The sequence below is a fragment of the Saccopteryx bilineata genome, chromosome 2 (genome assembly GCF_036850765.1).
Source record: "Saccopteryx bilineata isolate mSacBil1 chromosome 2, mSacBil1_pri_phased_curated, whole genome shotgun sequence".
NCBI lineage: Eukaryota > Metazoa > Chordata > Mammalia > Chiroptera > Emballonuridae > Saccopteryx > Saccopteryx bilineata.
Window position 1 is genome coordinate 1754862 of NC_089491.1, and position 20795 is coordinate 1775656.

Sequence of the window (20795 nt, forward strand, 5' to 3'; positions counted from 1 at the left end):
GGTTGGGTGAGGTAGAAGGCTCTTCCCTGTGACTAAGACGAGAGGGGTCTAGCGGTTTAATCATCTTTTGAAAATTCAACCACAGGATCTCCAAGACTGCTCTCATTCTAGAACCCACTCTGTCCGATTCCAAACATGCGACGGCTCTCAGCCCAGGCAGCGGTTGGTGTGTGAGCGGCGCTGGACCCCATGGGCGGGGGCCTGACGCTTCATACAGCAGCACAACCTCCCGTTACAAGGCGCGTGGCCTGGTGTTAGAGGACAGTCACGTGACTCTCAAGCATAAAGAACTGGCTAAGTCAGAAAAAGAGGGACAGAGCATATGAATCTTAAGAATTTATTAGGAAAGCTGTTAATCTGAACAGGAGGAAAAATTTATTTTAGAAAATAACATCTACGGGAAAACAGCCCCCAAAAAGCACTGAGTACATGTTGCACCGCCCCCCTCGGTCAAAAAGCGGCTAGAAAGGCAACCTGGGAGGCCCCGTGCTAACCTGGCAAGGCTCTGGACATCCCGACTCCTGAGTTCTAAACTTCACTGTACAACAGGCCACTCGGACCACACGTGTATCAAAACCCTCCATCAGAAGTATTTTTCTAAACCTGAAGGCCCCAGAGAGGTGCATTTTGACAGCGTCACAGTATGGAACCTGGGCCAGTCTTGGTCCCTGTAAGAAGACAGCAGCGTCCCCCAGGCAGGGTGTCCATACCCAGGCCACCAGCGGCAGGGGTCACCCTGTGAAGGCTGCAGGAGTGGACTGAGCCGGAGAGGCACTGAGCAACAGCAGAAAGGCACCAGTCCCCATCCAAGGCAGTTATTTGGATATTAGCTCATTTAGTGTTTCCTTTTGTGAAATCAAGGACGACCGATTGACTGGACTTATCTTAGAATGAACGTCCTGGAGTAAGAATGTAAGACGTGTCACAAAACTTCTTTTTTCACATTCAGTAATTTAAAAAATCAGTGGCTTTTACAAAAACGTCTTCCAGGAGATTGTATAGAGTCTCTACATCAGCAGGGAATCCGCCACCAGGAAAGGAGGCTGCATAGCAACCTGGAGGCGGCTCTCACTGTGGAGCCGATGGCTGGTAATCCTGTCCTAAGGTCATGAAACAAGTATCTCATGATCAATGGTTTTACTGTGAAGGCTGCATATTTAAAGACACAACGGCATTTTCAAATCCAGTGAGTAATGATTTCAGGTTGTAAACAGCACCAAGCTGGAAGTTCAAGATGACGCCTCTTCCTCCTCCTCTTTAATTTCGGAAATTCTGTCTATAGACTTAAGGATTTCAACAACAAGGTTCAGCGTTTCAGCTCCGGACACCAGTTGCCTAAGATGAGAAGATGGTATTACAGACTGCAGTCACATGGCTCAACAGAACAGCAGGGGGACCGAGCAGAGTGCCCACAGGTACAAGCGGGGGGACTTGAGGCCCTGGCAGTAAGCCCAATGGACACCTCGCTCACTCATTGCCCGCGCTGTGGACACACCACCCAGCCCCCAATCACTGCTCACTGCCCGCGCTGTGGATACACCGCCCAGCGCCCAATCATTGCTCACTGCCCGTGCTGTGGACACACCGCCCAGCGCCCAATCATTGCTCACTGCCCGTGCTGTGGATACACCGCCCAGCCCCCAATCACTGCTCACTGCCCGCGCTGTGGACACACCGCCCAGCCCCCAATCACTGCTCACTGCCCGCGCTGTGGACACACCGCCCAGCCCCCAATCACTGCTCACTGCCCGTGCTGTGGACACACCGCCCAGCCCCCAATCACTGCTCACTGCCCGCGCTGTGGACACACCGCCCAGCCCCCAATCACTGCTCACTGCCCGCGCTGTGGACACACCGCCCAGCCCCCAATCACTGCTCACTGCCCGTGCTGTGGATACACCGCCCAGCCCCCAATCACTGCTCACTGCCCGTGCTGTGGACACACCGCCCAGCCCCCAATCACTGCTCACTGCCCGCGCTGTGGACACACCGCCCAGCCCCCAATCATTGCTCACTGCCCGTGCTGTGGACACACCGCCCAGCCCCCAATCACTGCTCACTGCCCGCGCTGTGGACACACCGCCCAGCCCCCAATCACTGCTCACTGCCCGTGCTGTGGACACACCGCCCAGCCCCCAATCACTGCTCACTGCCCGCGCTGTGGACACACCGCCCACCCCCACTCGCTCACTGTGGACGTGCCGCCCCACAAGGCCCTACCAGTGGGAGACAGATGGTGGGGACTGTTTACACGTCTGCTGTCTCCCAGGGACTCTCACGGTTCAGGATCCGTGTGGGGCCTCGGAGTCAGTGGGGGGAGCTGGGATTCACCTCAAAGCCCCCAAAGAGCAGCCGCCCCCACGCAGGCGTTGGCCCAGCACAGTGACCTCAGGTGCCCCAGGGTCCGGAACCCGGCCGCGGGCAGTGCGCTCAGAGCCGGCACTCACTTGATGGAGGCGTGTGCGCTGTTCATGACCATGTGGAGGTTCTGCAGGGCCACGTCCGTGTTCTGCCTCACCACCGAAAGGCTCGCGCTCTGGCCCGAGCGCAGGGCCTCGTTCTCCCGCTTCAGGTTGGAGGCCTGTGCCTAGGGTGGGGTGAGCAGCATTAGGCCTCTTCTGGTGACAGGGAGCGTCCACAAGCTACCCAACTGCAGCCAAGGTGGCACTTTGGGAGGACGGGTCCAGCCCCAGGCCACAAGGGTGCTCTCCCTAACTGGGGGTCCTAACCCTCCCCTTCACTCCAGCCCTTCCCCCGCAGGGACCCACCCACCTGAAGGGAAGACTCCTGCAAGCACACACCCCACCCAGGAGGCCCATGGCCAAGGGAGGGCTCTCTCTTCATCTGCACCCCAGGAGCTTGCCCGCCTGCCCCCTGCCGGCCTGCCCCCTGCCCGCCAGGGAGGGAGGAGCCCTGCCAGAGGCTCTTTTGTTTCTGGAAATCACTTCAATTCACAAGCCCATGAAACCCAAGACCTTCTACTTACCTGGAGCAAATTTATATCTTGTTTCAGTTTCAAGATGTTATTTTCTGCCTTTATAGCACGTTTCTGTCACCAAAAGCCAAAACAAAAACATAAAAGCATCACTGACGTGGTAACATGGTCACCTGGGCCCCCACCAAGTGCCAAGGGGTCCCCTGGCTGGCTCCATGAACAGGCCCAACTAGTTACACAGCCACTGCGGGACCCCTTCCTGTGGAAGCTCTGCCCGTTCACTGACGGCTTCTGGGGCCACCCGGGGGGAGGGCTCACTCGGGTCCATCCAGCGCCCCCTCCCCAGGCTGTGCACCCCCCAGGGAGGGCTCCCTCAGGGCCATCTCGACACCCCCTCCCCAGGCCGTGCACCCCCCAGGGAGGGCTCGCTCAGGGCCATCTCGACACCCCCTCCCCAGGCCGTGCACCCCCCAGGGAGGGCTCGCTCAGGGCCGTCTCGACACTCCCTCCCCAGGCCATGCACCCCCCAGGGAGGGCTCGCTCAGGGCCATCTCGACACCCGCTCCCCAGGCCGTGCACCCCCCAGGGAGGGCTCGCTCAGGGCCATCTCGACACCCCCTCCCCAGGCCGTGCACCCCCCAGGGAGGGCTCCCTCAGGGCCATCTCGACACCCCCTCCCCAGGCCGTGCACCCCCCAGGGAGGGCTCGCTCAGGGCCATCTCGACACCCCCTCCCCAGGCCGTGCACCCCCCAGGGAGGGCTCGCTCAGGGCCATCTTGACACCACCCCCACGCGTCCCAGCACCCCCTCCCCAGGCCGTGCACCCCCCAGGGAGGGCTCCCTCAGGGCCATCTCGACACCCCCTCCCCAGGCCGTGCACTCCGCAGGGAGGGCTCCCTCAGGGCCATCTCGACACCCCCTCCCCAGGCCGTGCACCCCCCAGGGAGGGCTCCCTCAGGGCCATCTCGACACCCCCCTCCCCAGGCCGTGCACCCCCCAGGGAGGGCTCCCTCAGGGCCATCTCGACACCCCCTCCCCAGGCCGTGCACTCCGCAGGGAGGGCTCCCTCAGGGCCATCTCGACACTCCCTCCCCAGGCCGTGCACCCCCCAGGGAGGGCTCGCTCAGGGCCGTCTCGGCACCCCCCCCACGCGTCCCGGCGCCCCTCCCCTGGCCGTGCACTGCCTGTCGTACAGTCATCACGTCCAGGTTCTTCTCCACCTGCTGAACCACGGATTCCAGGTCGTGGTAGTCTTTCTCCTCCTTGATCATTTTTGCTTCTAACTTCCGCTCAAGCGTCCTCACCCTTGGTAAAGAACAGACTCGTGTCACCGACGACACATGCGACTAATTCCAGGACTGCTTCCAAACGGCACGTTGCTTGGACTGACTCGGGGCAGACCACAGGAGCCCATGGTCTCGGAGGGAACCCTGTCACCGAGGCAGTCGGTCACGACGCGGCCGCTTCAGGGGGCCCTGGGTGAGCGCCGTGCACAGGACCGGGACCGGCGGGGGCGTCTGACAGCCCACCGTCTGGTCCTCTCTGGGGCGGACCTCGGGGTGTAAAGCGCACGTGGACACACACAAGAGACGTGTTGGAGGCCGAGGGCTGAGGGAGACTAGAACCCAGACTCGGCTCGAGCCCGCCCGACCGCCGCCTGCCCGGCTCACAGCCGCCCTGAGCACCCGTGAGCAGGACCGCCGCCTGCCCGGCTCACAGCTGCCCTGAGCACCCGTGAGCAGGACCGCAGCCCCAGCGAGAGACTTACATTTCAGTCTGGGTCTCGGAGAAGCTCTGGACCTCAGTCAGCTTTCTTCTTAGCTTCAAGTTCTCACCTTTCAGCTGCAGAGGAAAGAGAAACCTCGTAAGAAAACGTAGTGTCTCACTTGAACGGGGTCTCCACTTCTACAGTGTGACTCTGCGACTTGCTGATAAACGGGAAAATTCTACAGCAACAATTTTCACTATTTCTTTTCTCACAGCACACACAGTCTAACTACTGAGGGGGGGGATCAGTGTTCCTCTCTCCTTGGTACTAGCTTATGTGTGCCACGAGGGGAAAAAAGGTTGAAGATCACTGTTCTAGAGAGAACTCACAGTCCACCTGCAGAGAAACCATGAGTAAAGGCATCAACATGAGGTCTGCAGTCAGACTTCAATTTTATTCAACTCATATTGTAGATCATTGTAATATCTTTAAAATGTTCCTCTACTTGGCCCTGGCTGGTTGGCTCAGTGGTAGAGCGTCGGCCTGGTGTGCAGGAGTCCCAGGTTCAATTCCAGGCCAGGGCACAAAGGAGAGGCGCCTGTCTGCTTCTCCACCCCTCCCTCTCTCCTTCCTCTCTGTCTCTCTCTCCTCCTCCCGCAGCCAAGGCTCCATTGGAGCAAAGTTGGCCCGGGCACTGAGGATGGCTCTGTGGCCTCTGCCCCAGGTGCTAGAATGGCTCTGGTTGCAACAGAGCGATGCCCCAGATGGGCAGAGCATTGCCCCCTGGTGGGCATGCCGGGTGGATCCCAGTCGGGTGCATGCAGGAGTCTGTCTCTGCCTCCCTGCTTCTCACTTCAGAAAAATAGTAATAAAAAAATTTTTTTAAATTAAAAAAAAGTTCTACTCAGAACACTTGGCAAGACACCAAAGCCAACAGGTAGAGTGGTGGGGGGCCCTGAGGGTCCCGACTTTGTTCCAGCCCGTTCCCACCTGGCTGCGTTGCACTCCTGTTTACAGCACGTTCCCGCCCGCCAGCCTGCTCTGATCGCCCGTCACTGGTCAGCACGGGAGAGTGCTCCACGCCGAGTCACGGGAACAGGCTGCTGCACCACAGTCTCGTCCTGGGGCAAAAACCCCAAACCCTAGGCCACCAAGGACACCGGAGGCTCGATTTTCTCCGAGACGCTGCTCAGACAAAGGCCGTCTGCCGGGGCACGGACGCACAGCCCTCGCTTACCGCTTCGTAACTTATCTGCAGCGTCCGAAGGTGCCTGTCCCCCAGAGATTCTCCGTGGGCTGTCGAGTCTGTGCTGGGGCTGGCTGCTGGGGAGATGTGGCACTCGGACTCACTAGGCGTCCAGGGGGGCAGGGACTCGGGCCCCGCCAGCTCCTCCGACGGGCCGGAGAAGAAGGAGACGTATGTGCTGCAGGGCGACGTGCTGGCCGCGGCCCTGGGGGAGTGCGTCTGCTCCACAGCGGACGGCAGGTAGGCCCCGTTCCACCCGTCCTCGTCCTCGTCCAGGAGGTCGCCAGCCCCCGTTGGGTCTTCGAAAAACGGCTGCGGGTATTCCAGGCCGAACCCCATGGCTTGGGAGGGTGCGAAGTCGTAGTCGAGGGAGTGCCTCTTGGCTTCCTAGAGGACCGAGCAGGAGTCAAGGCTCCGCCCCCGCAGGCCCCAGAGGCCTCTTACTGGATGGGCAGTGTGGGCACGCAGAGGCCCCTCCCACTGTCCGTCTGTCTGTCTGTCCGTCATCCAGGGAAGGTGGGAGACAGGAAGGACCCGCCCGCAGCTGCCGCCCTCCCCACACCTGCACAGCCTCCGCCCATCAGGAGGGGGCTACTCCGTGGCCCGTCGGGTCGGGGCCGACACTCTGAGAGTTACCTTTGCATAAAGTCTGCTGTTGACTAGGTCCTCTTTCAACAGGCTGAGGTTTTTGGTTTTCAGAAACTCTTTAAAGGAGAACGGATTTACCTCTTCGAGACCTCCAAGTTGATCATCTGAAAATAATGACAAACGTCACAAGGTGGAAGTCTCACGAATGTCGGCAAAAAGGGGATTCCACTACTCATTACTTTTTCTTTTTCTTCGATTTTGAGAAAGAGAAACGTGTATCGTACTTATACTCTTACTTATGAATTCACTGCTTGACTCCTGTATGTGCCTTGACTTGGAACTGAACCCGCAACCTAGACAACTCTTTAACCAACTGAGCTACCTGGCCAGCCAGGGCTCTCCTTTCCATATCTCTTTCCAAGACACGACCCCATCTAAAATCGGGTTCACCACCCTCCTCACTGCAGCAGAACTCAAGTGACAACTAGGAGTGAGAAAGCTGGCCCATAAAACGAATAGAGTCCCTTGACCTTCCCAACCTGACTCCTTGGTTCCACAGCACTGGCACAGACACATCTGGGTGGTAGGTGCCTGCACTCCCACAGGGGTGGTCCCAGCTCCAAAGGCCCCGCCAAGCTGGGCATTAAAGCCCTGTCTCCAGCCTTCCCCATCTTGCTCCCCTCTCTTCCTTCTCCTTTGCCCACGTCCCTCCGCAACCTCCTCAGATGCCCAGCCGGCCACACTGTGGCCCTTTCCAGCCACAAGTCACGGAAGCCCAGGTGCCAACCTTGTGTCAAGCCAGCTCCTCAGATTCCAGCCCAGGCTGTCTCTCAGAGCCCAAGGGGTGACACCCCACCTTCCTGCCCACACGTCTCAGGTCGCCCCCTCCTTCCTCCTACCCTCAGGTCAAGATCAAATCTGCAGATTCCACCCCAACTGCTATGCTGGCCACAGGCACACAGGTGTGTGTATCAGATAAGGAGTGACATCCCACCTGCCCGCATGTGTCCGGGTCACACCTTCCTCCCTCCTATCCTTGGGTCAAGATCGAATCTGCAGCCTGACCAGGTGGTGGCGCAGTGGATAGAGCATTGGACTGGGATGCGGAAGACCCAGGTTCGAGACCCCGAGGTCGCCAGCTTGAGCGCGGGCTCATCTGGTTTGAGCAAAAGCCCACCAGCGTGGACCCAAGGTCAATGGTCCCAGCAAGGGGTTCCTTGGTCTGCTGAAGGCCCGCGGTCAAGGCACATATGAAAAAGCAATCAATGAACAACTAAGGTGTTGCAACGCGCAACGAAAAACTAATAATTTTTTTTTTTTGATAGAGATAGGAACAGAGAGACAGGAACGGAGAGAGATGAGAAGCATTAATTCTTCATTGCGGCATTTTAGTTGTTCATTGATTGCTTTCTCATATGTGCTTTTGACCGTGGGGCTACAGCAGACTGAGTAACCCCTTGCTCAAGCCAGAGACCTTGGGCTCAAGCTGGTGAACCTTGCTCAAACCAGATGAGCCTGCACTCAAGCTGGCGACCTCGGGGTCTCGAACCTGGATCCTTCGCATCCCAGTCCAATGCTCTATCCACTGTGCCACCGCCTGGTCAGACGAAAAACTAATAATTGATGCTTCTTATCTCTCCCTGTTCCTGTCTGTCTGTCCCTGTCTATCCCTCTCTCTGACTCACTGTCTCTGTAAAAAATAAATAAATAAATAAAATTGAAAAAAAAAGATCAAATCTGCAGATTCCAGCCCAACTGCTATGCTGGCCACAGGTACACAGGTGTGTGCGTCAGATGAGGAGTGACATCCCACCTGCCCGCATGTGTCCGGGTCACACCTTCCTTCCTCCTATCCTTGGGTCAAGATCAAATCTGCAGATTCCACCCCGACTGCTATGCTGGCCACAGGTACACAGGTGTGTGCGTCAGATGAGGAGTGACATCCCACCTTCCTGCCCGCGTGTGTCCGGGTCACACCTTCCTTCTTCCTACCCTTGGGTCAAGATCGAATCTGCAGATTCCACCCCGACTGCTATGCTGGCCACAGGCACACAGGTGTGTGCGTCAAATGAGGAGTGACCTGTCACCTTCATGCTGTCCCACATGTCTCAGGGTCACATCCTCCTTCCTCCTACCCTTAGGTCAAGATCAAATCTGTAGATTCCACCCCATCCGCTAGGCTGGCCACGGGTACACTAGGTGTGAGCGTCAGGTGGACAGCCCCACCCCCAGGTATGTGCCCAGCACTGATTGTTGGATGGAGAGAGAAACGAGAGATGACCCAATACTCTACCTCCAAAGTGTGCCTCCGGGGCTCCTAGGAGACCCTGCTCACTGCACTTCCCCTTTCCATAGACAAAATCTGCAAAAAGACACCGTCATCCCCATGGTCACGTGCAGTCATGATGACCACAGCTTTCCCCAACGTAGGGTCCCCACTGCAGTGCCTCTCACGGCTTGGGGGACCTTTAAAACACAAACCCCCTCAACACCTGCCCTGGAGATGGTCTGCCTTGCATGGGTCCTGGCCTCTGTGATCCTGAAAGAGCTCTGGGAGGTTCTGGTGCTCAGCAGGGCTGCACGTGTCCTCCGCTGTCTGTGCCACCTCCTGAATGCCATCGGCCTCTCAGGCAATGCGACCACCTAACCTAAGCTCTCCCTGCACACCCTGGACTACAGGCAGATAGGTGTCGGGTGGAAGGACAAATTCATGCTGTCCACTGCTCAACTGCAGCCGGTTTCCAATCGCCTTCCCTCCAGCAGCAGAAAGGACACTCATACTGGGACATTTGCCATCTTATTGTGGAACTGTTTGCCTAGGGGTGTGTGTGGGGGGGTGTCAGGGTCTCCCCAAGACCAGACTGTGAGCTCCCAGCGGCAGGACGCTCTCCACCTGTGTATTCCCAGTGCCGGGCGCACAGGGGCGCTCGGCGCTGACCGCAGGCTCCGGCGCGGGGCTGACGCCACCGCAGAGCTACCGACAGGTAGCGCCGGGACCGGGGCGGGTCCCCCGCGGCTCGTCTCTCACCTGAGTCTCCCACGGAAGCTAGCACCGGACTGGGCACACAGCACATAAACGTCGGCCGAATGCCGAGGAAGGGGGAGTGCGGGTCCCCGCCGTGGGGGCGCTCACAGTCTAGCTGGGGGAGACAAGACCGGCGCTCGCAGAACGCAGCAGCTGGAACAACAATGAGAGCGACTTCACCGCGCGCCGCGCCTGCGCTCGGCGCGGCCGGCGGGGCCGGAGCCGGGGGCGCCCACCTCGGGCCGCCCTCCCCGGGACCCCCGCGACCCCCTCTCCCGCCTGGCCCGCCCCGCCCGCCCGCTCACCGTCCTGAATGACGAGGCTGCGGGCCCGGGACAGCGGGGTGACGCCCGGGCGGCGCACGTAGCCCGCCATCGCCGCGGGCCCGGGGACGCCGGCCCTCCCTAACCCGGCAGCGGCGGTTCCATGGCCCCAGCTCCGTCCCCGCCGCGGCCCGACTCCTCGACCCGCGTCGCCCGCTGCTCGGCCGCCGCTCCGAGCCTCTCGCCGCGGCCTCCGCTCCGAGCGCGCCGGAAGCGAGCGCCGGAACGACTGGGGGGCGGGCCTCAGGAGGGGAAGGAGGCGGGGCGCGGGAGGCGGTGCCGCCGGAAGTGACGACAGAAGCGGTGGGCGGAGACGCAAGATGGCGGCGATGGTGCTGGCGGCGGCGCGGCTGTTGCGAGGCTCGCGCTCCTGTGGCAGCTCGCGGCCGAGGTGAGCCGAGGGCCGGCTGAGGCTCGGCTGGGGCCCGGAGGCGGCCGGCGGCTGTCGGAACGCTTGGCCTCTGGTTCCCCGGCGCCCAGTGGGCAGGCTCCGACAGCGGGACCCCATCCTTCTCATGGAGGCGACGGGGACGCTTCGTTGCCTGGTGCCCCGAGCCCCGTCCGCCTCTCCGCTCCCGCCCTCCACTCCCGTGTTCTCCCGGCCCCTTCTTGCCGCGCGCGCGCGCGACCCTTCCGCGGCCGAGCCGGCGGGGCCGGGGTTCGGTCCACACCGCGGCTGCGGCCCGGACGGCGGGGCCCTCACCCCCACCCCACCGCACCCTCGCGTATAGATACGTGACTTCGGCCTCCCCGCCGCCCTCCCGGATGGCCAGGCCTGCCTTTTTTCCTTTTTGGCACGTTCATTCAGGCCGCCGGCAGGTATGACCCGTTCCTGTGTCCGCGCGCTGCCGGGCCTGGGCCTGGGTGCGGCGGGCAGCTGCTGTCCCCCGGCGGGGGCGCCACAGCAGCAATGAGCACGTGGATTTCAGATAACCCAGCCCCGCTCAGCGGTCCAGGCTAACTCGCTTTCTGAAAGAAGGATGGGGCCGTAGTCTGTTTGGGAAGGTGACGTTTAAACCGAGAGAGAAAGGAAGGGTCCACCAACTGCAGGCGAGAACAGGCGGCGGAGGACAGGGAGGAAAGGAGCTTTGGGGTTCGCGAGCCACGTGTGTTCCAGGAAACGACCTGCCTGCCGCTGGGACTCGGACCTGGGGGGTTCGTACACGAGTTTGCCCACGGAGTTGGAGGCTGGACCCTGCAGGTCCTTCCAGGCCAGGGCTCTGCCTAGTGTCCCGTGTGCAGGAACTGCGCCGTACTGGCCTCTTCTTACAGAGGGGCCGGGTCTTGACCACTCCTCCCATCGGTAGGCGTGTAGGACAGATCCTTTTGAAAGGGGACGTGTTCACTTTTAGTGCAGACAATCACGACTAACTACACCTGAGGGTTGGTCCCCGCAGGTCCTGGCATCTCAGGCTGTAACTGGGCCGGCCTCTCTGTTCTAGGTTTGGGGGCCCAGCCTGCAGACAGTTCAGCAGTGGTGGTGCCTACCCCAACATCCCCCTCTCCACTGCCTTACCTGGAGTACCCAAGCCCGTTTTTGCCACGGTCGATGGACAGGAAAAGTTTGAGACCAGAGTGACCACGCTGGACAATGGACTTCGCGTGGCATCCCAAAATAAGTTTGGCCAGTTTTGTACTGTAGGAAGTAAGTACTGTCGGTGGTGGCGTGAGTGCATCCCTGGTGACCGTTCCTCGCAGTGAAAAGCGTGGTGCAAAGTTTGGAGACTTAGGAACCGGAATGTTGGTGGGATTTTTTCCCATCTTTATGTAACAAAATCTTCTAGCACAGATAAAAAGTTTGCCATTGCTTAAGTGTTGACTTAACGTGTGTTAGCTGCAAAACTGTCATCGCAATCAAGGGAGCAGACCTACCTGTCACCGTGTATATAGTTGAATCTGCCTATTTAGTTGTGTTCACAGTTTTAAGAGGTTTCTTTTGAACGTGTCTTTTCTTTTAAATGTTGATTTAATCTGTCAGCTTTTTTTTTTGTTTTTTGCCAGTTCTTATTAACTCAGGATCCCGATATGAAGCAAAATATCTTAGTGGAATCGCTCATTTCTTGGAAAAGTTGGCATTTTCGGTCAGTGTCCATTTTGTGAATTTTGAGAGGATAGTTGGGAAGAATCTGTATAATTTTGGCTTTTTCTAAAAATGATTATTTTAATAAATGGCACGTGTTTTGAAAGCAAAAGTAACTTTTTTCCCTAAAAAGCCATATTTCAGGGCTTGTTTTGGACTGCTGAAACCTAAGTAGGATTTCTAATTTGTTTTCCCCAGTCGACCGATCGCTTTGACAGCAAAGACGGGATCCTGCTCACCTTGGAAGAGCACGGGGGAATCTGTGACTGCCAGACCTCAAGGTACTGCAGCTGGTGCCCACGGGGACAGTGCTCATTCTTGAGGGCATCTGTGACTGCCAGACCTCAAGGTACTGCAGCTGGTGCCTACGGGGACAGTGCTCGTTCTTGGCCAAAGCATGGGGGCATCTGTGACTGCCAGACCTCAAGGTACTGCAGCTGGTGCCTACGGGGACAGTGCTCGTTCTTGGCCAAAGCATGGGGGCATCTGTGACTGCCAGACCTCAAGGTACTGCAGCTGGTGCCCACGGGGACAATGCTCGTTCTTGGCTGTAGTATCTCTGAGTCCTTCATCCGAGAGGCCGTGGAGGTCAGGACTGAGACAGGAGCCCTGGAGGCGGCAGAGCACACACACGAACACTCTTCCAGGGCCACGCAGTCCCCAGAAGCCTGCTCACCCTTTGATTTGAGCCAGGTGTAGGCTGGGCACTGGGGACACAGAGTAGGCCCCATCCCCAAGATGCTCACTTAATCAGGCTGGAGGCCACACCACAGGTAGTGGACACCAGAGCCAGGAACCAAGGTGGTGAAGAGTGTGGAGGATGAGTGACTAACGTGGTCTGGAGTCAGGAAAAGGAACCACAGAAAACTTGATATGGGGGCTGCTGCTTGAAGGACTTTGCCAGACAGAACAAAAGGAGGAGGCTCAGACCCTGGGAGCAGGAGGTGCAGAGGCTCAGCCTAGGAGAGCAGTCCCCTGGGGATGGGGAGGTCCCGCGAGGCTGGAGCACACGCGTGTGGCGCCTGGGGCAAGGCCAGGCGGTGCTCGTCTCCCGGGTGTGGAGCACACGCGTGTGGTGCCTGGGGCAAGGCCAGGCGGTGCTCGTCTCCCAGGTGTGGAGCACACGCGTGTGGTGCCTGGGGCAGGGCCAGGCGGTGCTCGTCTCCCGGGTGTGGAGCACACGCGTGTGGTGCCTGGGGCAGGGCCAGGCGGTGCTCGTCTCCCAGGTGTGGAGCACACGCGTGTGGTGCCTGGGGCAGGGCCAGGCGGTGCTCGTCTCCCGGGTGTGGAGCACACGCGTGTGGTGCCTGGGGCAAGGCCAGGCGGTGCTCGTCTCCCGGGTGTGGAGCACACGCGTGTGGTGCCTGGGGCAGGGCCAGGCGGTGCTCGTCTCCCGGGTGTGGAGCACACGCGTGTGGTGCCTGGGGCAGGGCCAGGCGGTGCTCGTCTCCCGGGTGTGGAGCACACGCGTGTGGTGCCTGGGGCAGGGCCAGGCGGTGCTCGTCTCCCGGGTGTGGAGCACACGCGTGTGGTGCCTGGGGCAGGGCCAGGCGGTGCTCGTCTCCCGGGTGTGGAGCACACGCGTGTGGTGCCTGGGGCAAGGCTAGGCGGTGCTCGTCTCCCAGCTGTGGAGCACACGCGTGTGGTGCCCATCCAGAAAGCTCTGTTCAGCAGAAAGAGATGGGTGGGCAGAGAGCACACTTTTCTAAGTGGTTGATTATCTGAAGTCGCATGCTGAAGAATTAGATAAAGAAGATAGGATAAACACCATTAGCCAAGAATTAGAATGATCACAAAGGCAATTATTCACGTTTTCAAAAAAGGTGTTTTCAGAAACCTCTAGCTCCCCACTGCCCATTAGTGAAGTTCAGACTGCCTAGTGGTAGTAGATTTTGTGTTTTTTTTTTTTTAATTAATTAATTTTTATTCATTTTAGAGAGGAGAGGGAGAGAAAGAGAGAGAGAGAGAGAGAGAGAGAGAGAAGAGGGGGAGGAGCTGGAAGCATCAAATCCCATATGTGCCTTGACCAGGCAAGCCCAGGGTTTCGAACCGGCGACCTCAGCATTTCCAGGTCGACACTTTATCCACTGCACCACCACAGGCCAGGCAGATTTTGTGTTTTTGCCTCAGATCTCTTTCTTTGACTTCTGGTCAAGCAGGCCCATGTCCGGAGCCTGATGAGCCCAGATGTTTCCAGCTTGGGCCTTCATTCCTGCTGCCGGCCCACATGGTCCCGCAGCCCCACTGAGAACGGCCCCTCCTGTGCAGAGGCTCTGTGGCCCTGGCCTCCTCCTGTCCCCATGGCAACTGTGTCTGTTCTGCACAATCTTCCCTTGACTGCGCCGTTTTGTGGTTCTGTGGTTGGCATGCCTGTGGCTGCCCTCAGTGGCTCAGTATGGCCGTCTGACCACAGTGCCTCGTGCTGTGAGCTGATGCCACCACCAGCCATCTGGGGCCAGTCGGCTCCTGCAGGAGACACACCACGGGACGCGGTGGTTCACCGTACAGAGCCAGGCTGGAGAAAACCTCAGGGCTGCCTCTCGTCCAGTCTGCCTGCACGGTCTGAGTGCAGCTGTGGTCCCCACCCTGTGAGCCGGGAACAGGGAGAGGCCCCGAGTGTGTGCTGACCGTGCCGCCCAGCGATGACGAGTCCCCGCGGGCACACGCCTGCCTGGCCTCAGCGCCGTGTTGGTTTTGTAGAGACACCACCATGTACGCTGTGTCTGCTGCTTCCTCGGGCCTGGACACGGTGGTGGGCTTGCTGGCTGACGTGGTCCTGCACCCCCGGCTCACAGGTGTGCGCACGGGCCGCGTGAGGGGCTGGGGGGGTGGCGACACGGGGAGGTGTGGCGGGCACTGCCATGGGGCAAGTGCTGCGTTGCCGGAGCCCTCCGCTCACCTGCCTGCAAGCTGGCGCAGTCTCGCTGGGCGGGAAAGTCTTGGTGCCTGGTGCCCCCGGGCACCACCCTGCACCCTCTGACCTGTCCCTGCCTAGTCCCTCCCTCTGCGTACACGTGGCAGGACTCTGAGTCTGCTGCTGCAGCCGGTCTGACTGCTGCTGTTCGTGCCGCTGGCCTGCCCGGTGCCGCAGGTCCACGTCCAGGTCTTTCTGGCTCTTGGTGCAGTTAGCTGACACAGCCTGCTCCTTGTTCCCTGTGTACTGTCACACGCTTGTCATCGTGTCCTCACACAGCGCGGGGCTAGGTCTGGGCCCAGTGCTTCCCAGAGAGGAAGCCCGGGTCCACTGCGGGGCGCTCTCCCTCTGGCTCATGTGTGTCCCTTGGCCGGCCTGCCCCAGACAGAGGCAGAGGAGACCACCGAGGACGCATACCCGGCTCTTGTGGACCTCTGTGATCGGAGCCTTGTCCTTGTGTCCTTTGCAGAGGAGGAGATTGAGATGGCTCGAATGACTGTCCAGTTTGAGTTGGAGGACCTTCACATGCGGCCTGACCCGGAACCACTTCTCACCGAAATGATTCACGAGGTGAAGTGGAGCTCACGGCTGCCGCACCTCCGCACCAGTGACCCTGCGCCCAGGCAGCTGGGGGGGGGGGGCAGCAGCTTGCCTGGCGTCCCCACAGGGCGCAGGAATTGGTGGGACATTCTCAGTTCCTGTATCTGCTGTGTGAGGGTTAAACTTCCCAGTTCTTACGGTAACAAGCTCTTGCTCAATTCGTCTCTATAGTGAGCCCCTGGTTTCCGTCCTGGAGAGGTTTCACTTTTCTAGTAAACACACGAGGCTGGTGCAGCCCGACTGGCTAAGCGGAGCCGCTGCAGGTGTCTGGAGGATGGCCGGGTGGCCCTCGTCGAGGGAAGCTGGTGTGTTCTCTTCACTCGTGTTTCTCTCGCTTCCGTTGTCAGGCCGCTTTCAAGGGAAACACAGTTGGCCTGCACCGCTTCTGCCCCACGGAGAACATAGCGAAGATTGACCGAGGGGTGCTGCACGCCTACATGAGGAACTACTACACGCCGGACCGCATGGTGCTGGCGGGGGTGGGCGTCGAGCACGAGCACCTGGTGGAGTGCGCCCGGAAGTACCTGCTGGGCGCCCGGCCCGCCTGGGGCAGCGAGGCGGCTGTGGATGTGGACCGGTCGGTCGCACAGTACACCGGGGGGCTCGTCAAGGTAAAGGGGACCAGAGACCGTGGCCTCAGGCTGTAGACAGTACACCGGGGGGCTCGTCAAGGTAAAGGGGACCAGAGACCGTGGCCTCGGGCTGTAGACAGTACACCGGGGGGCTCGTCAAGGTAAAGGGGACCAGAGACCGTGGCCTCGGGCTGTGGACAGGACACCAGGGGGCTCGTCAAGGTAAAGGGGACCAGAGACCGTGGCCTCGGGCTGTGGACAGACTCGGTGTGTGGTTTGTTTCTGTCCTTGTCCTGAGGGGTTAGAGTGACCTGTGCACTGTGGCTGTTCCCGGAGCACGTCCTGGGCTGAGCACGCCACGCGTGTCCCCCCTGAAGCCAACCCTGGGCTCGCTGGGACGTGGCTTCCCTGTGGGGTGGGCTCAGGGCAGATGGGACCCGAGACGCGGCCGAGGCTGGTTCCCCGTCGACGCTTCCTGTTTACAGGTGGAGAGAGACATGTCCAACGTCAGCCCGGGCCCTGCCCCGTTCCCTGAGCTCACGCACATCATGATCGGCCTGGAGAGCTGCTCCTTCCTGGTAAGCCCCGCCCCTGCGCACCCTGCACCCTGGACCCTGCGGTCCCCTCGGCGAGCTCTGGCCCCTCTCCCCACAGGAGGCGGACTTCATCCCCTTCGCGGTGCTGAACATGATGCTGGGCGGCGGAGGCTCCTTCTCGGCCGGGGGGCCCGGCAAGGGCATGTTCACCAGGCTCTACCTCAACGTGCTCAACAGGTGGGCCGCGCCTCCCACCACGCCGTCAGAGCCACGGGCCCCGCGGAGGGGTGTTGGGCCGTGACGTCATTTTCCCGGGGTTCTTGCCCTGTGTCCCCGCAGGCACCACTGGATGTACAACGCGACCGCCTACCACCACAGCTACGAGGACACGGGCCTCCTGTGCATCCACGCCAGCGCCGACCCCAGACAGGTGAGGCCGCCTGCTGCCTCCACGCAGCCTAGAGACGAAGCCGCTCCGTGGGCGCGGGCATTTCCCTGCTGGGCCGCGCAAACCCTCACGCTCCCCCCCCCCCCCCCCGCAGGTGCGCGAGATGGTGGAGATCATCACCAAGGAGTTCATCCTCATGGGGGGAACCGTGGACGTGGTGAGTGCAGCAGGGGGCCGTTTCCCATGCCCCACAGTGCCGGGCGGCTGGCCTCTGTCCCGATGCCCCTGTCTCAGCCAGAGCAGCGCGGCCCCTGGTTCGTGCTGCCCATGGTTGAGCTCGTCCCTGCGGGGAGCCCTCCCTGGTCTTTACCTGGCACCCTGTCCGCTTGCACCTGGCTGGCGCCGGCTGTCTGGTACCCTCAGCATCACTGAAAGCAACATTGCAGACCAGCCTGTGCGTCCTCCTCACCCACCCCGAGCCCCCCACCCCAGGCCGTGCGCGTCAGAGTCAGAGCCACAGCGTCGCAGAGCCATGTGCGTCAGAGTGGCCACTTGGGGCTCCCCTAGCTCTTCACGTTCTCAGTGCACAGCTCAGTTTTGGATCCCTTACGTGTCCAGAACCTTGTTAACTTCCTGGGCCCAAACCGGGCCTGGCCGGTACACGTAGCGGTTGTGCACACACGTGCTCTCAGACGAGCCCGGCGTGTGCCTCACTCTCAGTCTTACTTTCTGCACGGTCATGCTTCTGCAGTAATCACACAGACCCTTTCTGTGTGTGAGAGAGAAGCGCTATTTAAATGTGACAGTGTGTCTGAAAGTCACCTTTAGACCTTGAGCGTCCTGCTGGAGAAGGAGGTCTCCTGCGTACGTGGGGTCAGTTTGAGGGAAATGACATATTTGCCTAAAGTTTTGAAAATAAAATGACCTGTCCTAAATTAGGAATTATTTCACTTTAAAAACGACAGAAACTAGGCCCCAGCCGGTTGGCTCAGTGGTAGAGCGTCGGCCTGGCGTGCAGGAGTTCCAGCTTCAATTCCCGGCCAGGGCACACAGGAGAAGTGCCCATCTGCTTCTCCACCCCGCCCCCCTCCTTCCTCTCTGTCTCTCTCTTCCCCTCCCACAGCCGAGGCTCCATTGGAGCAAAGTTGGCCCGGGCGCTGGGGATGGCTCTGTGGCCTCTGTCTCAGGCGCTAGAATGGCTCTGATTGCGGCAGAGCGATGCCCCTGGTGGGCGTGCCGGGTGGATCCCAGTCGGGCGCATGCAGGAGTCTGTCTGACTGCCTCCCTGTTTCCAGATTCAGAAAAAAAAAACGACAGAAACCCAACCGCCAGTCTGTGCGGTACTTTTTTTCGAAGTCTGTCGGGTCCCAGAGTCCTGGGTCGTCTTCTCACGAGCGGCTTCCGTGCCCTCGAACCCTGGGCTGGGCTTCATGAACCGATTTGGCCAGACCCAGTGTTACGTTTCACACTTGCTCAGAAGGGCTCACAGCACAGGGTTGGTAGATGGAGCTGGTCTCAGTTTCCCAGGGAGTGCAGTGGACAGGAGGCGCCGTGGGTCTGGGGGGAGCCCCTGGTCCGCACTGAATCCATCTTCCTCACGGTTGTGACGCGTGGCCAGCCTTGGAGTCCTGGAGCTTGAGCACTTGACCTTTCACCCTTTCTGTGCTGCCTGGCACACTTTCTAAACGGGGGCCAGAGCTCAAGGGAAGCAGCATTCTTGCTTATGTCAAACATGGCAAAGGCCCCGTACAGCGCACTTCCAGCCCCGCCCAGAGGGCGCGCAGAGGAAGGGAGGGGCTGCGGTGCCCCAGGTGCAGCCCGGGCTCTGGACCCCCAGGTGGAGCTGGAGCGAGCCAAGACGCAGCTGATGTCCATGCTCATGATGAACCTGGAGTCCCGGCCGGTCATCTTTGAGGACGTGGGGAGGCAGGTGCTGGCGACCCGCTCCAGGAAGCTGCCTCACGAGCTGTGCGCGCTCATTCGTGAGTACCACGCTTGCAGTCCGATGCCAAGTGCCCTGGCCCAGGTGGCTCACCAGCGCGTGGCCTCTGCGGCTCTGGCCGGTGTCTGTGCTGAGGGTTCCGTGGCCTCCCACGAGGGACCTGAGGAGGTCTCTGAACTCCTTCCGATTGTGTGCCAGGTTTTATTTGCTTGTGAGTCTTTAGGAAACAAGTTTCTCTTAGTTTTTTCAGATCCTCAAAGGGTCTGTGATCCCCGCGGGTCAGCACTGTGTCATGATGTGAGTCACCTGGCGTGAAGCTGGCACAGCTTTGTAGTGTCCCCTGGACTTAGAATCCGGTGGGGAATCCCTCAGGCCCTTGAGTAGGACTGTGCCCCATCTCTCTGTGGCCTTGTCTTCCGTAGCGAAACAAACACTGGGTGCAGTGCCCGGGGTCTGGGTTCCGGCCTCCCTGCCCAAGGCTGGTGTGCAGGCCTTGGCCCTTGTTCCCCCTTCCCTTCGGTCCTGCCGTCCGGAGGGTGACTGTCCTGTTGGGGTGAGCATGTCCTGATGCATCTGAAAGTCCTTTTAAACCACAGACACTTCCCCATTTCCCAGGAAAACTCACTACTGTCCTTCCGCCCTGACCCACCGTGCAGTCCACAGACAGCTGCTCCTGGACCCACGGAGTCCTCAGCACCTCCTGGGTGGTGGTGGCAGCAGATTAGCCCCTGGGGTCCCCTCGCTCCGCTGAGTGAGCTGGAGACACAGAATGGGTGTGGGTGTCAGGCCTTCCCTGTCCTCTGTTCTCTGGGCCAGGTGACGTGACACCGGAGGACATCAAGCGAGTGGCCTCCAGGATGCTGCGCAGGAAGCCAGCCGTGGCTGCGCTGGGCGACCTGAGCAACCTGCCTACCTACGAGCACGTCCAGGCGGCGTTGGCCAGCAGAGACGGGCGCCTGCCCAGGATCTACCGGCTCTTCCGGTAGACGGGGGAGGGAATGTTTGCACACGTTTCTTTGGAGGTGAATTTAGTGCAAAAACTCACAAATGGTGCAGACCATGGGACGCTTCCCCAAGCGTGAACACGTTTCCTGTGGTCGGGCACAGCTCTCAGCGCCCCCCTGGCTGGACGTGCGCGCGTGAATACACGCCTGCCTGCGCCCCAGCTCCGACCAGGAGGGCTCCCCGCAGCTGCAGCTCGGAGACCAGGTCTGCGCCTCTCGGGTCTCCGCAGGCAGGGCCATCTGTCTCCTCACCAGTGTCACCAAGGCCGTAGGCCTGTGCAGGTCTCACTGGGCACCATGGCAGTGCCCGGGCAAGGCCAGGCTAGGGCACGTGGTCTGCCTCACGACGTGGCAGTGACGCCCTGGGTAAAGTGCTCCTCCGTCCACCCTCGCAGGCTGGGGGTGTGAAAAGCCCGTCTCAACTCTCCTAAGCCTCGGCACCAACGTGGCCAGGCCCCTTCCTGAGAACCCTCAGTTTGACCCCAAGTTGGGAAGCCTCTTGCCGTTTATTGAAAGGTGGGTTCCGAGTCCAGAGGTGCTGGACTGTAGTAGGTGGGAGGGGCTTCTGGGACTCAGTCAGTGGTCACGCTGTGGTCAGTGGTCACGCTCTGGTCAGTGGGGAGACTCGGGGACTGGAGGTTCAGGAGGGGAGAGGTCGTACGACTTTGGGAACAGGACAGATAGTGGTTCTCAAACATCCACAGCAGCCCTAGGTTCTGCATGGGACGGTCTGGGGACGCTGAACCCAGGGGTAGTTCCATCCACCGTAACTTGGGACAGTGCCCTGGCACATGGCCATCAGCGTTGCCAGGTGATTGGAGGAGAGGGTGGTCTCCACATCACCTTACCTGTGCCCCTAAGAAGTCCAGCCCTGCAGCACTGATTGGGGGGTTTTAGGAAGCCAAATAAACGTGTACTTGTTACTTCTGCAACC

At 60.1% G+C, this 20795-nt stretch overlaps 2 protein-coding genes across 5 annotated transcripts; one reads left to right on the forward strand and one right to left on the reverse strand.

The window, feature by feature from the left end:
- Positions 1 to 323: 323 nt before the first annotated feature.
- Positions 324 to 10061, reverse strand: ENTR1 (endosome associated trafficking regulator 1). Of its 3 annotated transcripts, XM_066255766.1 has the most exons (10): positions 9808 to 10061; positions 9506 to 9655; positions 8771 to 8839; positions 6526 to 6641; positions 5881 to 6276; positions 4704 to 4777; positions 4129 to 4240; positions 2987 to 3049; positions 2448 to 2587; positions 324 to 1335 (listed from the first exon to the last, which is right to left on the reverse strand). In XM_066255766.1, exons 1-10 carry the CDS (start codon positions 9875 to 9877, stop codon positions 1230 to 1232), a joined length of 1296 nt encoding a protein of 431 aa, XP_066111863.1. In that variant the 5' UTR covers positions 9878 to 10061; the 3' UTR covers positions 324 to 1229. The 3 variants fall into 3 exon arrangements, with proteins under 3 accessions (XP_066111863.1, XP_066111864.1, XP_066111865.1); XM_066255767.1 differs by lacking the exon at positions 8771 to 8839; XM_066255768.1 differs by lacking the exons at positions 8771 to 8839; positions 9506 to 9655.
- Positions 10062 to 10096: 35 nt separating this feature from the next.
- PMPCA (peptidase, mitochondrial processing subunit alpha) lies at positions 10097 to 20784 on the forward strand. Of its 2 annotated transcripts, XM_066255754.1 has the most exons (13): positions 10097 to 10216; positions 11268 to 11470; positions 11827 to 11906; positions 12104 to 12186; positions 14606 to 14700; positions 15289 to 15389; positions 15767 to 16030; positions 16477 to 16569; positions 16646 to 16764; positions 16867 to 16957; positions 17070 to 17132; positions 18753 to 18897; positions 19674 to 20784. In XM_066255754.1, the coding sequence occupies exons 1-13, from the start codon at positions 10146 to 10148 to the stop codon at positions 19841 to 19843; spliced, it is 1578 nt and encodes a 525-aa protein (XP_066111851.1). In that variant the 5' UTR covers positions 10097 to 10145; the 3' UTR covers positions 19844 to 20784. The 2 variants fall into 2 exon arrangements, with proteins under 2 accessions (XP_066111851.1, XP_066111852.1); XM_066255755.1 differs by lacking the exon at positions 10097 to 10216 and having other exon boundaries at positions 11332 to 11470; positions 14608 to 14700.
- Positions 20785 to 20795: the final 11 nt, after the last annotated feature.